Source organism: Mesitornis unicolor, unplaced genomic scaffold (genome assembly GCF_000695765.1).
Source record: "Mesitornis unicolor isolate BGI_N332 unplaced genomic scaffold, ASM69576v1 scaffold13347, whole genome shotgun sequence".
Lineage (NCBI taxonomy): Eukaryota > Metazoa > Chordata > Aves > Mesitornithiformes > Mesitornithidae > Mesitornis > Mesitornis unicolor.
Genome location: NW_010197207.1, coordinates 32,723 through 45,236, shown reverse-complemented (window position 1 = coordinate 45,236; position 12,514 = coordinate 32,723). Strand labels below are relative to the sequence as shown.

Here is a 12,514-nt window from a genome sequence, read left to right as displayed (position 1 = left end):
TGAACCCCGGCCCACGGCACATCATGGCAGCATCTGACACCTGCTTCTACATCAACATCACCAAGGAGGAGAACTCTGCCTTCATCTTCAAGCAGGAGGAGAAGCAGAAGAAGAAGGGCTTTGCGGGGAGAGGCAGCTACGACGGCCCATCCCGCCTGCCCGTGCACAGCATCATCGCCAGCATGGGTGAGTTGGGGGAGTCTTGGTGGGTCAATTGGACCCCCAAAAGGGCAGGGTGGGATCCTGCTTACCCACTCTGATTCCTTCCCCAGGTTTAGTTTCATCTCCTCAAGTTTGGTTTTATTTTGCAAACTCCTTTCCATGCCCCAGCCTGGGCATTGCTGAAAATCCCTTTGCATTCCCTGCCCTGTTCACCCCACTAATAATATGCACACTGCTCCTTGTGCCCTGGGTGCTCTCAGCAAGCTCAAATATCATTATTAAAGCTTCTGATGGTCATTATCATTAACAGCATTTGCATAAACCTGCCAAGTTCTGGCTGGAAGAATAAATGCCATTAGTAGCATCCTAAATCACATTTGTGATTCACAACCCGGCAAAGAGCGTAGTTTGCTCTGCAGTGAGTGGTGCATTTTCGCAAATCAAAAATACCATGAGTCATTACTTCCAGCTCATATCTGGGGAAAGTGAGTTTTGGGGAGGCTGCAGATTACATTTCAGGCAAATAATTTATGCATTTGTACTCACGAGCAGCAGTTTGCATAGATTATCCCCCAGCAAGCCACAGAGCACTTTGCTGAGCAGCCTTTGCTTGCTACCAGACTCGTTTGCAGAGGGACCTTGGGCGAAGAGTGATGAGAGGGAGCGAAATCGCGGGTGTGAAAGCAAAGCAGTAGACTTTGCTTGCTTGGGAGCTCTCCGCTTTCCTGACCACCTAAAAACCCCTCTTTGACCATTAATTAGCTGAAAACCTCAGCAGGAGGTGGCCAGAACTGGGGGACGGGGAGGGTGATAGTCCCTGGGGCCCAAACTATGCTCTGGGGAGCACCCCCCCATGCCCACAAATGCTTTACCTTCATCTAGGCTGTATTTAACAGCCACGATGCATGGTCCCGCATGCTCCATCTTGTCCCCGTGCTGGACCATGTTGCTTTTCCACGATGCTTTGCCTCTCTTCACCTCCTTATAGCGTGTTTGCTGTGCTTTCCTTCCGCGCTGGGTCCAGGTACAGTAGCCATGGACCTGCAAAACACAGAGTGCTGCCCCGCTAACAGCAGCAAGCTGACGCTGCCGGCGGAGAACGGCTCTGGCAACCGGCGGCCCAGCATCGCGCCTGTCCTGGAGCTGGCTGACACCTCGTCCCTGCTGCCCTGCGACCTGCTCAGCGACCAGTCGGAGGACGAGATGACGCAGTCGGATGAGGAGGGGTCGGCGGTGGTGGAGTGAGTTGATGAGCAGTCCCCCATTTCAGAGAGAAGGGAACCATTGTAAATGATGGGCTGAACCCCTCTCAGCTTTTTTGGAGCGTGCGAATGTCTGTAACGTGGGCAATTGCTGTAGATTTTTGGGCTGCTTTGGAGAAGTCCCCTTTGGATATCAGAGAATCAGAGAATTATTAAGGTTGGAAAAGACCTCTATGACCATCAAGTCCACCCATCAACCCGACACCACCATGCCCACTAAACCATGTCCTGAAGTGCCATGTCTACATGTTTTTTGAACCCCTCCAGGGATGGTGACTCCACCACTGTCCTGGGTAGCCCAGTCTCCTGGAGCTCACTGCCCCATCTCCCTTCAGCTGTGCTCAGTGGTCCCATCTTCCGCCTTCTCTGCTCGTGCTGGGAATGCTACATATTTATAATCTCATGATTATATTATATATCTCATGATTATATTATATATCCTAAATATGTGTATTTTGTAAAATTTCTAACCGTTGTGGGAGCATTTTACAAAGCATTTGCCAGTGATGTGCTTAAACCCTGGGTGTGTTGCTTTAAACTGTTTTTCCCCGACATCTGAGCTTAATGCATGTGGAAAGCTCTCCCCGTACCCTCATGCCGCCGGATTTTCTCTCTGCTGCAGATATGTGAAGGGGTACCCACCCAACTCCCCCTACATTGGTAGCTCCCCGACTCTGTGCCACCTTTTACCTGAGAAAGCCCCTTTCTGCTGCCTGCGGCTGGACAAGGTACAACGGGGATGTGGGCAGCTTCAGCCCCCCGGGAGCAGGACAACGGGTGGGCGGCCCAGCGCCCCGCACTGAGTCCCTGCACTGCCTTCCATTGCTCAGGGCTGCAAACACAACAGCTTTGAAGATGCCAAAGCCTATGGGTTTAAGAACAAGCTGATCATCGTTTCGGCGGAGACGGCAGGGAATGGGCTGTACAACTTCATCGTGCCCCTCCGTGCCTACTATCGCTCCCGCAAAGAGTTGAACCCGATTGTGTTGCTGCTGGACAACAAGCAAGTGCTTTTTCACGCATGTTCTCCGAGCCCTCCCCTGTGTTTTCATGGGCACCTTGTGCTGTGGGGATGAGGGAGTGTGGGAATGGCATGGCCATTGGACTCAACCCAACCATTGGCCGTGGTTGGGTGCCTCAGCTGATGTTGGCCCTGGGGACTCCTGTGTGGGTTTGGGGTCTGTCCTTGCCCCATGGACTTGCTGAATCACCTTCCTCTCTGTTTCTCTTCCTCCAGGCCTGAGCACCACTTTTTGGAAGCCATCTGTTGTTTCCCCATGGTTTACTACATGGAGGGTACGATTGACAAGTAGGTGTTTCCACGTGTGGCTGTACGGTGATGCCTAAATGTGTTGTATTTACCCCAGCCCAGTCTTTTGGGTCATCCGATGAGTAGCCCCAGGGTCGATATCATAGAGCTGAGCCAACCCTTGGTTTTTTGTGTTGTCAAGCCCACCCAGAAGATGGGAACAGGCAAAGAGCTGGTGGTTGGGAGCAGCCCGGGCCTGCTGTAGCGCTGTGTGTCGCAGCGTGCTGCTTCCATGTGTCGTTTCTAAGGGCTGACCCTGCGCTCTTCTCTTTGGGAACTGTCCAGCCTGGACAGCTTGCTGCAGTGCGGCATCATCTATGCCGACAATCTGGTGGTTGTGGACAAGGAGAGCACGATGAGCGCCGAGGAGGACTACATGGCAGATGCAAAGACGATTGTCAACGTCCAGACCATGTTCAGGTGAGGAGTGACCTCTGTCACGGCCACTACCTCTGCTGGAGACAAGACTGGAGGTGGCTGGGGTGGTGGCTGTGGACAGCGGGATGCATCTGCAGTTGGGCTTGCTCTAGGAAATGGCATCCAATCAGATATTTCAGACCTCAGATGGGCACAGGGATGGTTTTGGTCTTCCTCAGGCTTTAAATGCAGGGAGTGCTCTCACTTCTGAGTGAGCTACAGGACCACAGGTCTCTTTCCATTGCAGGCTCTTCCCCAGCCTCAGCATTATCACGGAGCTGACCCATCCCTCCAACATGAGGTTCATGCAGTTCAGAGCCAAAGACAGTTACTCCCTTGCTCTTTCCAAGCTAGAGAAGGTAAGAGGTCTTACTCTGCACATGGGGCCTGGGAAGTCAACACTGAGAGTGCTCACGGTTGAGTTCCTCATGATCCTGTGCCCTTCTGCAGCTCCCATAGTTACTGTACATCTACCCAAGACAAATAAATATACGGGCCATTGATCTTTGACCTAACTTATTCTACATATTTATGGATTTATGCAGTGGCTAGAGTTTGAGCTGCGTTGCTCACTGCAGTGCTGGGCACACTGGACCTTTGAGTCAGGTTTCAGGGGAGCAGTGAGGTCGCTAGGCTGAGTCACATCTGACAAGGGAGAATATGGCCCTCAACCAGACACTGGGGCAAGTGAAAGCACCCTGCAGGGGTGTGAGCAAGACCCCATGGGCGTTGACATCTCCCCTTCCTCTTCCAGAAAGAGCGAGAGAACGGCTCCAACCTGGCCTTCATGTTCCGGCTGCCCTTTGCAGCCGGGAGGGTCTTCAGCATCAGCATGCTGGACACGCTGCTCTACCAGGTGAGAGCCCTCGACAAGGGGCCACGGGGAGCCCCCTGCAGCTGGGGCCACCCCTTTGCATCTCCCAGTGAATAACGGAGCGAACCTTTTCTCTGTCTTCCTGTCCGATTGTCTCCCCCCAGTCGTTCGTGAAGGATTACATGATCACCATCACTCGGTTGCTGCTGGGTCTTGACACCACGCCGGGCTCCGGCTACCTCTGTGCGGTACGTGCCAAGTGTCTGAGGGTTGAAACCAAGTCATCATGGGTCTGGTGGGATCTGTCACCCAGCGCATGGGGGTGGAGGGTTCCACTCTTCTGGGGAATCAAGGTGGGCACAACATTGGGTAGAAATGCCCGGATGTCGCTCCCTTGCATCACGTGTGGGGAACCTCAGCACTTCCAAGAGCCCAAAAGCCTAAGAGCTACCAAGGACCAAAGGCCCTATTCTGAAGGCTGGGGTCAGAAATGGCCCTTGGTCTTTTCGTGGAGTCCAGTCCCACTTTTGGGACTGACATGGCTGAGCTGTGGGAAGCTCAGGAGCAGCTCCAAGGTGCTCCTCAGTGGGCTCTGCATGGTGCAGGGTGGTTGATGTTTGTCCTCTGTTGCTCAGATGAAGATCACTGAGGATGACCTCTGGATCCGGACTTACGGCCGCCTCTTCCAGAAGCTCTGCTCCTCCAGCGCGGAGATTCCCATCGGCATTTACAGGACGGAGTCGCACATGTTCGCAACCTCCGAGGTGGGGACACGGCAATGGCCTGTGCCAGGGAGGGGCTGCTGCTGGTCCTGGTTGAGCATCACCTCCTGGCAGGGATGGGGTCTGTGAGGGGGTTGGGTCCATGGGGCTGCAGCAGCACTGGTTGGGGCGAGGACAAGGGAAGCTCAGCCTTTGCTTCATTAGCAGCCCCACTAATGGCAGGGGTATCCTGGTCCCAAACCGGGGGAGCTGGGGTGGTGTAAGTACCCATCTCTGCAGGCAGACGGAGGGAATTTTTAGGCCCAGCTCCACAGCACCGCATGGCACCGAGTCCCTGGGGATTCAGGGGAATGTGGTACAGGGAGGGGGATATGGCACAGTGGGGCAGCCCATTTGCAGGGCTGATGCTTTATTTGTTTTTCCTTTTCTGCCCACTGCAGCCCCATGACATCAGAGCGCAGGTGAGTGCCGCTCGCATCCCCTCACCAGGTGGTGTTGGGCATTACCAGCACCAGAGACCCCCACCTGAAGGGCGACCCATGGACGAGCAGTGGGCTGGCTTGTGCCAGCAGCTCCTCTGGCCACTGAGAGCCACCAGCTGTCACCCCTTGTGCCGGCATGGTGCTGCTGGTCCCCGCAAAGGGCAATGGCAACTGAGCCTCGGCATCCCAGGAAGAGAAAAGTCATGGAGGGTAATGAGCTGGGATAAGGAGCAGGGGAGTGAGCCAGGCTCTGGTCTAGATCCCTTAAATACCTTCAGTTTTCAGCTTTGTAGGAAGCAGCTATGGGAAGCCAGTAGTTGACATTTAATTAAATGCAATCCAGCTCTTTCTTATAAATGCTTTAAACCGCTTTATTAATAAATTGCTTTTTAGAGAGGATTGCTGTATGAGCCATGTGGCCGTGCATCAGCTGTGGGATGAGAGAGGGGAGAAAAGAAATGGTGGCCGAGGGATGAGAGGAGATGTCAGCAAACGTGGTTGGACTCAATGATCTTGAAGGTCTTTTCCAACCAAATAATTCTCTGATTATCCCAAATCCGCCATGCAGGTAGTTTTAGCAGGACAGAAATGGTGTGCTGGGTGGGTCAGAGGAAGGATCCCGTCCCATGGGAGGATTCCCCCCCCTGCCACAGACAGGACAGGCTCTTTTTGCCCTCCCCTCGTGACCTGCTGGGCTTCCAGTCACAGATCTCAATCAACGTCGAGGACTGCGAGGACACAAAGGACGTGAAGGAGCACTGGGGCATCAAGACCGGCCACCACAGGAACTCCTGCTCCAGCGACCAGTCTGAGCACCCGCTGCTGCGGCGCAAGAGCATGCAATGGGCACGGCGGCTGAGCCGCAAGGGCAACAAGCACTCGGGCAAAACGGCTGAGTGGATCAGCCAGCAGCGCCTCAGCCTCTACCGCCGCTCTGAGAGGCAGGAGCTGTCCGAGCTGGTCAAGAACCGTATGAAGCACCTGGGCTTGCCCACCACCGGGTACGGTAAGTGCCGTTCAGCTGCGCTTCTCTGCAGCAGCGCATATCCCGCTCGCGGGCTCCTCAGGTAACCCCATGCTAAGCCTAACCCTAAGCTGAGCCTAACCCATGCCAAGCCTAACCCCAAGCCGAGCCTAACCCCGCAGATGCTGCTGGACCTTGCTTGTGCTTCTGCAGACGAGCGCGTTCAAGGCTGGGGTCCCCCTCACCTGCAGCCACCCCAGACAGCCAGCCCTCCCATTTCGAGGCTTTGGGATGGGTCCTGGCAGGGCGTTGCAGCGGCAGAGCGTCCCTCACCTTTCTGCACCAACCAAGTGCCACTGCACAGCCCTCAGGAACGATGCCCTGCTTGCCCCCCACTTTCTGAGCTTTCAGGACACACTGACTCCACATCAGCAAAACCCTTCTCCCCCAAAGCCCCCCATCCATAGCATGACAGGGAAAGGTGAAGCCCCATCATCTGGCACAACCCCCTTTTGTCATAGACTTTAATCCTTCCTAAAACTCTTCCCTGGCAAACGTTGCGGTAGTGGCAGGGCTGAGTGGTTTTGCTTCGTTGCGTGTGAACCCGGGGTCTCCGGCCGTGATGAGCCCCGCGGCGCAGGGTCCCTCTGTGCAGCCCCATTTCTTGTGAAGCTTCCCCCGTCCGTCGGTGCTGGCTTCTGTGTGTCCCTCCTGGGCGATTCCCCATCCCCTGGTTATGACAGAGTCTGTATCCCACAGCTTCCTTGGTTTGTTTGGTTTGGTTTTGGGTTATTTTCCCTTCTTTCTTTCTCTTAAGCCATCCTGTGCTGCTGCCTGTCTGCTCCATCCTTGAGAGTGTCTGTCTGCCCTGGCCCCGGCCCCTGCCCGCACACACACTGGCTCCGATTTCGGGAGATATCTTGGCTTCTCCCTCGCAACCCTTTAGGGCCAAGAAAGAGAAGGAGAAAATGTAAAGAAATGGAGGAGGTTTGGATCTGGAGGGCAAACATGGACATGGTCATAGGCAGCCTCCTCCGGGAGGGAGGCAGGAGAGCAGGGGTGCAGGGCACACCAAGCTTGCAGATGTGCAAGCTGTCTCTTTTTTATCCCTATACCGTTAGTCCCAAAAGTTTCTGCTGCTTTTTCTGGGGACTCCCACCTCCCTGCAGCTCTGTTGCAGTCCGGAGCACAGCTGCTGGCATTCACTGCTTTAAAAAAACCCATTTTACACAGCTGCAGGGCTTGGGAAACTGGGCAAAAGGTGTGCCCGAAGCAAGAGTGGGTGCTGGCATCCCAGCCTGCACAGGCAGGGGTGAAGGCAGGGTCAGCTTCCCTGAGGGCGAGGCCCTGGTTGAGCATCCCAAGAGGCCACCCTGCATCCCAGCCCAGTTGGGATGCTCGGGTACTGCTGGTGGGGTTAGCACAGAGTCTGCATCCTCCTCCTGGCTGCTCCGGCAAATTTTGGCTGGAGCAAACTCAGAGAGCTCCAGCAAGCGAAGAAGCAACAAGGGGGTGCAGGATCCATCTGCCATTGAGGCAGGAGGGCCATGCCTGGAGCATTGGGCACAGTGGGGGGACCAGCAGATCCCCAGCCCCTACGGCCGTGCTGGGACTGTGCGTTGTCACCGTGTGTCACCACGTGTCTGGCCACTCATGGTGTTTTGGAAGAACACATCGCTCTGCCTTCCCCCTTTCCTTTTATTTCTTTTGCTCATTTGATTGCTGCAGTGCAGGAGCTCGTCTCTGATATTTGCCAAACCATGGCTTGCTGACCTCTCTCTCTCTCTCTGTTTATGTCTGTGCCTTTCCCTGTATGTTCTGTAGAGGATGTAGCAAATTTAACAGCCAGTGATGTGATGAATCGGGTAAACCTGGGATATTTGCAAGGTAATTCCCTTTCCCTGGGAGTCCCGCGTGACTCATGGTGTGCAGCGTACAACAAGATCATGCCAGCTGAGCCCAATCCACACCCGTGCCCGTTTTCACCTTAGATACTCCCCAGCCTTTCAAGCATTAATTTGTTGGGTGACATAGGGAAAAAAAAGAAAGACTGTCCTGCGACACTGGTGCAAATGCAGGGCTCCACAAAGTCATGGAGATTAAAACCACAGGGACCCTTTTCTAGCTGAATTTTCACAGGGAAATCCCAGTCCTTGGCTGTCATTGAGGGAAACCCTTCTGGGCTTAAGGGGATGGGCTGGGTGAGACGCTGGAGCTCCTGCACCGGCCCCTTTGCCTTTTGGGTCAGCCACAGCTCAGGGCAGGGAAAGCCGCGTGCAATGCTCTGTTTGTGGTCCTGGATCATCCCCCTGGCATCAGCAGCCCCTGTTTTCCATCCGAAGCAGCAGCGCAGGATCTGCAGGGTTACTGCAGCATTTACACCATTACGCAGTGGTGTAAAGTGCCCTGGAAAGGCCCCTTATTACCCCAGCATCCTGGAGGTTAGCGATAGCCCAACCCAGCAGTATTTTAGGCTTCAGGACCTCACACTTCAGGTGAAAAGTTGGCATTTTTTCCTCTAAACTGTCCCCTTCATCAGTGCCACAGCCCCAGCTGGGGCTCATGGAAGCCCCAGGCCAGCAGTATATTGCCAGAGCTTGTGTCCCACCATGGAGGAGCCCAGTGCCACTGAACTTACCCCCTTGACAAACCAGGAGAGCCCAGGGGGCTGCCAGGGGCTGTGTGGGGATGGGAGCTGAAGTCAGCGCTGCCTCCCCTCTACCAAAAAGATTAATAGATGGCTGGAGGGTGGTGGTGGGCTGAGCCCCACCGCTGTGCTGCAGGGACGTGGCAATATACTTAACGGTTTTGGCAGTGCCTGGCTGGACTGTGTGGGGTCAGGAGGTGCTTCCATGGAGCAGGGGAGAGCAGCCCTGAGCCAGGGCCTTTCCCTGCTGCCCCCATCATGGCCAACCCCGTGTCTCCTGTCCTCCAGTCCCCAGGACTCTGTGCCACCCTCTGTCCCCGTCTCGCTGTAAGGCTGAGCACTGGGATGGCCGAAGCTCTCTAGGGGCTCCAGGGACTGGCTGGTGCAGGGATGGGCACCCCAGCATGGGTTGGGGGGGTCCCAGTCCCACACTTTTGGTGGCCTCGGCTGTGGCAGGGGAGTGTCTGAGCAGCAAAATAGAGGTCTTGTGTGCCCTGGAGCGCTGCTGTGTGCGGTACCGGTGCCGTGGGTATGCCCTGGGGCCCATATGGGTGTGCACTGGCCAAATGCATGGTAAAGGCATCCCGGGGGGAACCTATTTGTGCCCCTGGGCAGGGTCCCAGGTGGCTGTGGTGACATGAGCCCCTGTGTCTTATCTCATGGCTGGAGAAAAGCCCCAGTTCAGAGGCTTCACCCCAGTCCCAAGGCTGAAGAGCAGCGGTGCTCCTCACCCATTGCCCAGGCTGATCATGCACCCACGGCTGCTGTTAAGGCAGGGGACTCATCCTGTGTCCCAGCACCTGGCAGGGCAGCCTTGGACCAGGGGATCCACTCTGGATCACAGCCAGGGCAGGGGAACCATGGGGACAGGACAGGTCCCAGGGAGAAGCTCCCAGTTAAGGCCGATCCCTGGTCCTGCTGCCCTCCCAAACCGAGCTCTGCTTGGCCGAGATGATGGGACACCCCTGCCTTTTTGGTATCCCTAAGAGGCGTCCCAGCGAGGAGCCTTGCAGCGAGCTGGTGTCCCGCCGCGCTCATCACGCTGCCCCCGCCGTCCGTCTGTCCATCCCCTTGCCATCCTGTCCATCTGCACCCGCTCACCCCGTCCGTACTTGGTGTTGTCTGTCGCAGCTTCCACCTCCCTTCCCAGCCGCCCGCAGCCTTGCACCCCCATTCATTTCACCCATGATCTTGTTCTCAGCTATTTCGGAAAACGCAGGGACCACCCCTGGCTTTGCACCCCCCATGGGTGCAGCTCTTGGTGGCCCCAATTTCCCCGGGGGAGGTCACCGTAGTTTAAAGCCATCTCCGAATGGCACCCATGGCTCTGAAGCTCCACGGAGGCGGTTTTCCTTGGGCAGGAGCAAGACGCAACCGTTGAGCTCAGTCCTTTTGCGGGACAGTGCTAAATTCAGTCATTCGAGAAGGGGAGCAGTGGGCAGAGCGTTGGAGTGGCCCGGGGGGGTGGTATGGCTGCCCTGACCCAGTGGTTGGAGTCGTTGTGCTGTACCTAACACACCAAGACTAAACTGTTCCCTTTTTTCGCACTAAACCAAGGTAAGACCTTATACTTTTATTTGGCGAGGGGTAGCGGGGACTTTGGAGCGTTACATCTCTCAGTTCCTTGGGCTGGGCCGTGGTGGGCGAGTGGTTGGGGAGACACGGAGGGAGGCTGCAGTGATGCTCTCGGTGCTCTCCCTCCATAAAGGGACCCGTTTGCTCTCCTTGGGGACGAGCCAGGTGCTCAGGGATGCTGTGATGGTGCTGTAGAGCACTAAAGCGTCTACTGGGGATATCCACTGGCGTGTCTGTTGGGGTGTCCCTCACCCGCCCTTTCCCCTCCTCTCACAGATGAGATGAACGACCACCAGAACACCTTGTCCTACGTCCTGATCAATCCCCCCCCGGACACGCGGCTGGAGCTCAACGACATCGTGTAGGTGCTGTCCCCTTAACCCCCACATGCTACCCCTCCAGGCAGGAGCACTCCCCATGCCCCCAGACCCACCCTGTTGCCATGGGCCACCCCTGTGCCATTGCTTGCCATGATTTCTCATCCAGGCTGACAGATTTTGCCTCCCACCAAGGGACATCCCCACATGTCCCAGTCCCAAAGACCCCCCCAGATCCTAATTTAGGGTTTTCCCAGCTCCCTCCTGCCATAGGGAGGGAATTGGGGAGGGGAATGTCCCAACAGCATAACCAGGCTCTGCCCCACAGGTACCTGATCCGCTCAGACCCGCTGGCCCATGTGGCCAATGACGGCCACAGCCGCAAGAGCAGCTGCAGCAACAAGCTGGGCTCCTGCAACCCCGAAACGCGCGATGAAACCCAGCTGTGAGCAGCCCCCCCATCCCACCCTGCACCCCCTGCTGGGGCCAGTGGGCTCCGGGGTGAAGAAGAGGACGGCCGGCCAGAGGGGAAGGCTGCCGCCATGGGTGCCTGTCGGCCTCAGGGAAGGCGATGCTCAGCCTGGCTTTGAGTCGTGGAGGGGGTGCCCGGACCCCGCTGGGAGGGACGAGGTGGCCAGACAGACTGACAGCCAGCAGGCAGGTGCCCCACGGCTTTTAACTTTTTATACGAATACCGCAACTAGTGAGACAGTCTTCGCTGGTGCTGGTGAGACGTGGCCAAAGCCTGGTGACGAATGGCCCCATGTGAGCAGGAGAATGGTGTTTAACGGTGTCCCCAGACGATGCAGGGTATTTGCATTGGATGGGGCTTGTTAATCCAAGAGTAAAACTGCACCAAACCCCTCCTCTTCCTCCTCCTTCCCCTGGGGCATACGTGGTACCAAATGTCTGCGCTTTCACCCATGTTCTTCATTCTCGGGTGGTTTTCTGTTGTGGACGTCAATGCAAGGAGTGCTCGGAGCTGTGCCGGGGTGTGGGGAAGGACGTGCTGGCGGCCGTGGGATGGATGGAATGGGTTGAGACCTGTGCCATGGCCAGGCCTGCGCTGTCTTCAGTGCACCTTGGCCCCTCACAAACCAAAAACCACCCAAGCCTGGTGCCCGATGGCTGTGCCAGCCCTGCAGTGATTCCTCTCCTCACACGTACCCGGCTCTAGGCTGAGCCACAGACATGGGCACGGTGCCCCCGGGTTTGTGTTCCCTGCTGCTGGGCTCATCCCCCATTGCTGCTGCTGTCAGGGCTGCCCAGGGGGGATTTGGGGGCATCCCGGTACCAGGACTGGGGTGGAGAAGGCTGGTGGCAACATGGTGCCTCCTTCCAGGGGCAGTTTGGGGCCTGACACCCACCCTGGATGCGGGGCCTGGCTGTGGCTTTCCCTCCTTTCTCTCCCCTGGGTCCTGCACCAGTGGCACCAGTGCAGGCACTGGGGTGAGCAGAGCAGCGCTGACCCAGCCATCGCTGCTGCCCTGCAGAGCCCTTTCCAGAGCAGAAACATGAGCTGTATCGCCATCTGGGTTTTGCACACTTTACAATGTTGGTGTATCAAGGGTTTATTTGACTGCCAAATGAATAACTGATTGAACTTTATATACTTTTACATTCATGTATTGAAATTCCAATGTGGTTTTTGTTTGGTTTTTTTTTTTTTTTTAAATGAGATGCCTGTAAAGCACAACGTCCCCATGAGATCCCATCAGCCGTCCTGGACTTGCTGCCAGCTGAATAGTTTATTGCCATTAACATTCACTGTCTGGTCCCCATCATACCACCAAATAAAAGCTGTTTACAAAAAAAACCACAAAACACCCCAAACAACAAACCA

General features: G+C 56.0%; 1 protein-coding gene across 1 annotated transcript in view; it reads left to right on the top strand.

Moving 5' to 3' along the window:
• KCNT1 (potassium channel, subfamily T, member 1) overlaps positions 1-11,120 on the top strand; it is a 34,652-nt gene extending 23,532 nt beyond the window's left edge. The window contains exons 18-31 of the mRNA XM_010188729.1: positions 1-186; positions 1,187-1,403; positions 2,047-2,152; positions 2,255-2,427; positions 2,662-2,733; positions 3,019-3,153; positions 3,398-3,509; positions 3,905-4,006; positions 4,129-4,212; positions 4,600-4,728; positions 5,127-5,147; positions 5,871-6,174; positions 10,631-10,715; positions 11,000-11,120. The exon at positions 1-186 is cut by the window's left edge and continues 71 nt beyond it. Coding sequence (XP_010187031.1) covers positions 1-186; positions 1,187-1,403; positions 2,047-2,152; positions 2,255-2,427; positions 2,662-2,733; positions 3,019-3,153; positions 3,398-3,509; positions 3,905-4,006; positions 4,129-4,212; positions 4,600-4,728; positions 5,127-5,147; positions 5,871-6,174; positions 10,631-10,715; positions 11,000-11,120 — 1,847 coding nt within the window. The remainder of the gene's footprint in view (positions 187-1,186; positions 1,404-2,046; positions 2,153-2,254; positions 2,428-2,661; positions 2,734-3,018; positions 3,154-3,397; positions 3,510-3,904; positions 4,007-4,128; positions 4,213-4,599; positions 4,729-5,126; positions 5,148-5,870; positions 6,175-10,630; positions 10,716-10,999) is intronic.
• Positions 11,121-12,514: the final 1,394 nt, after the last annotated feature.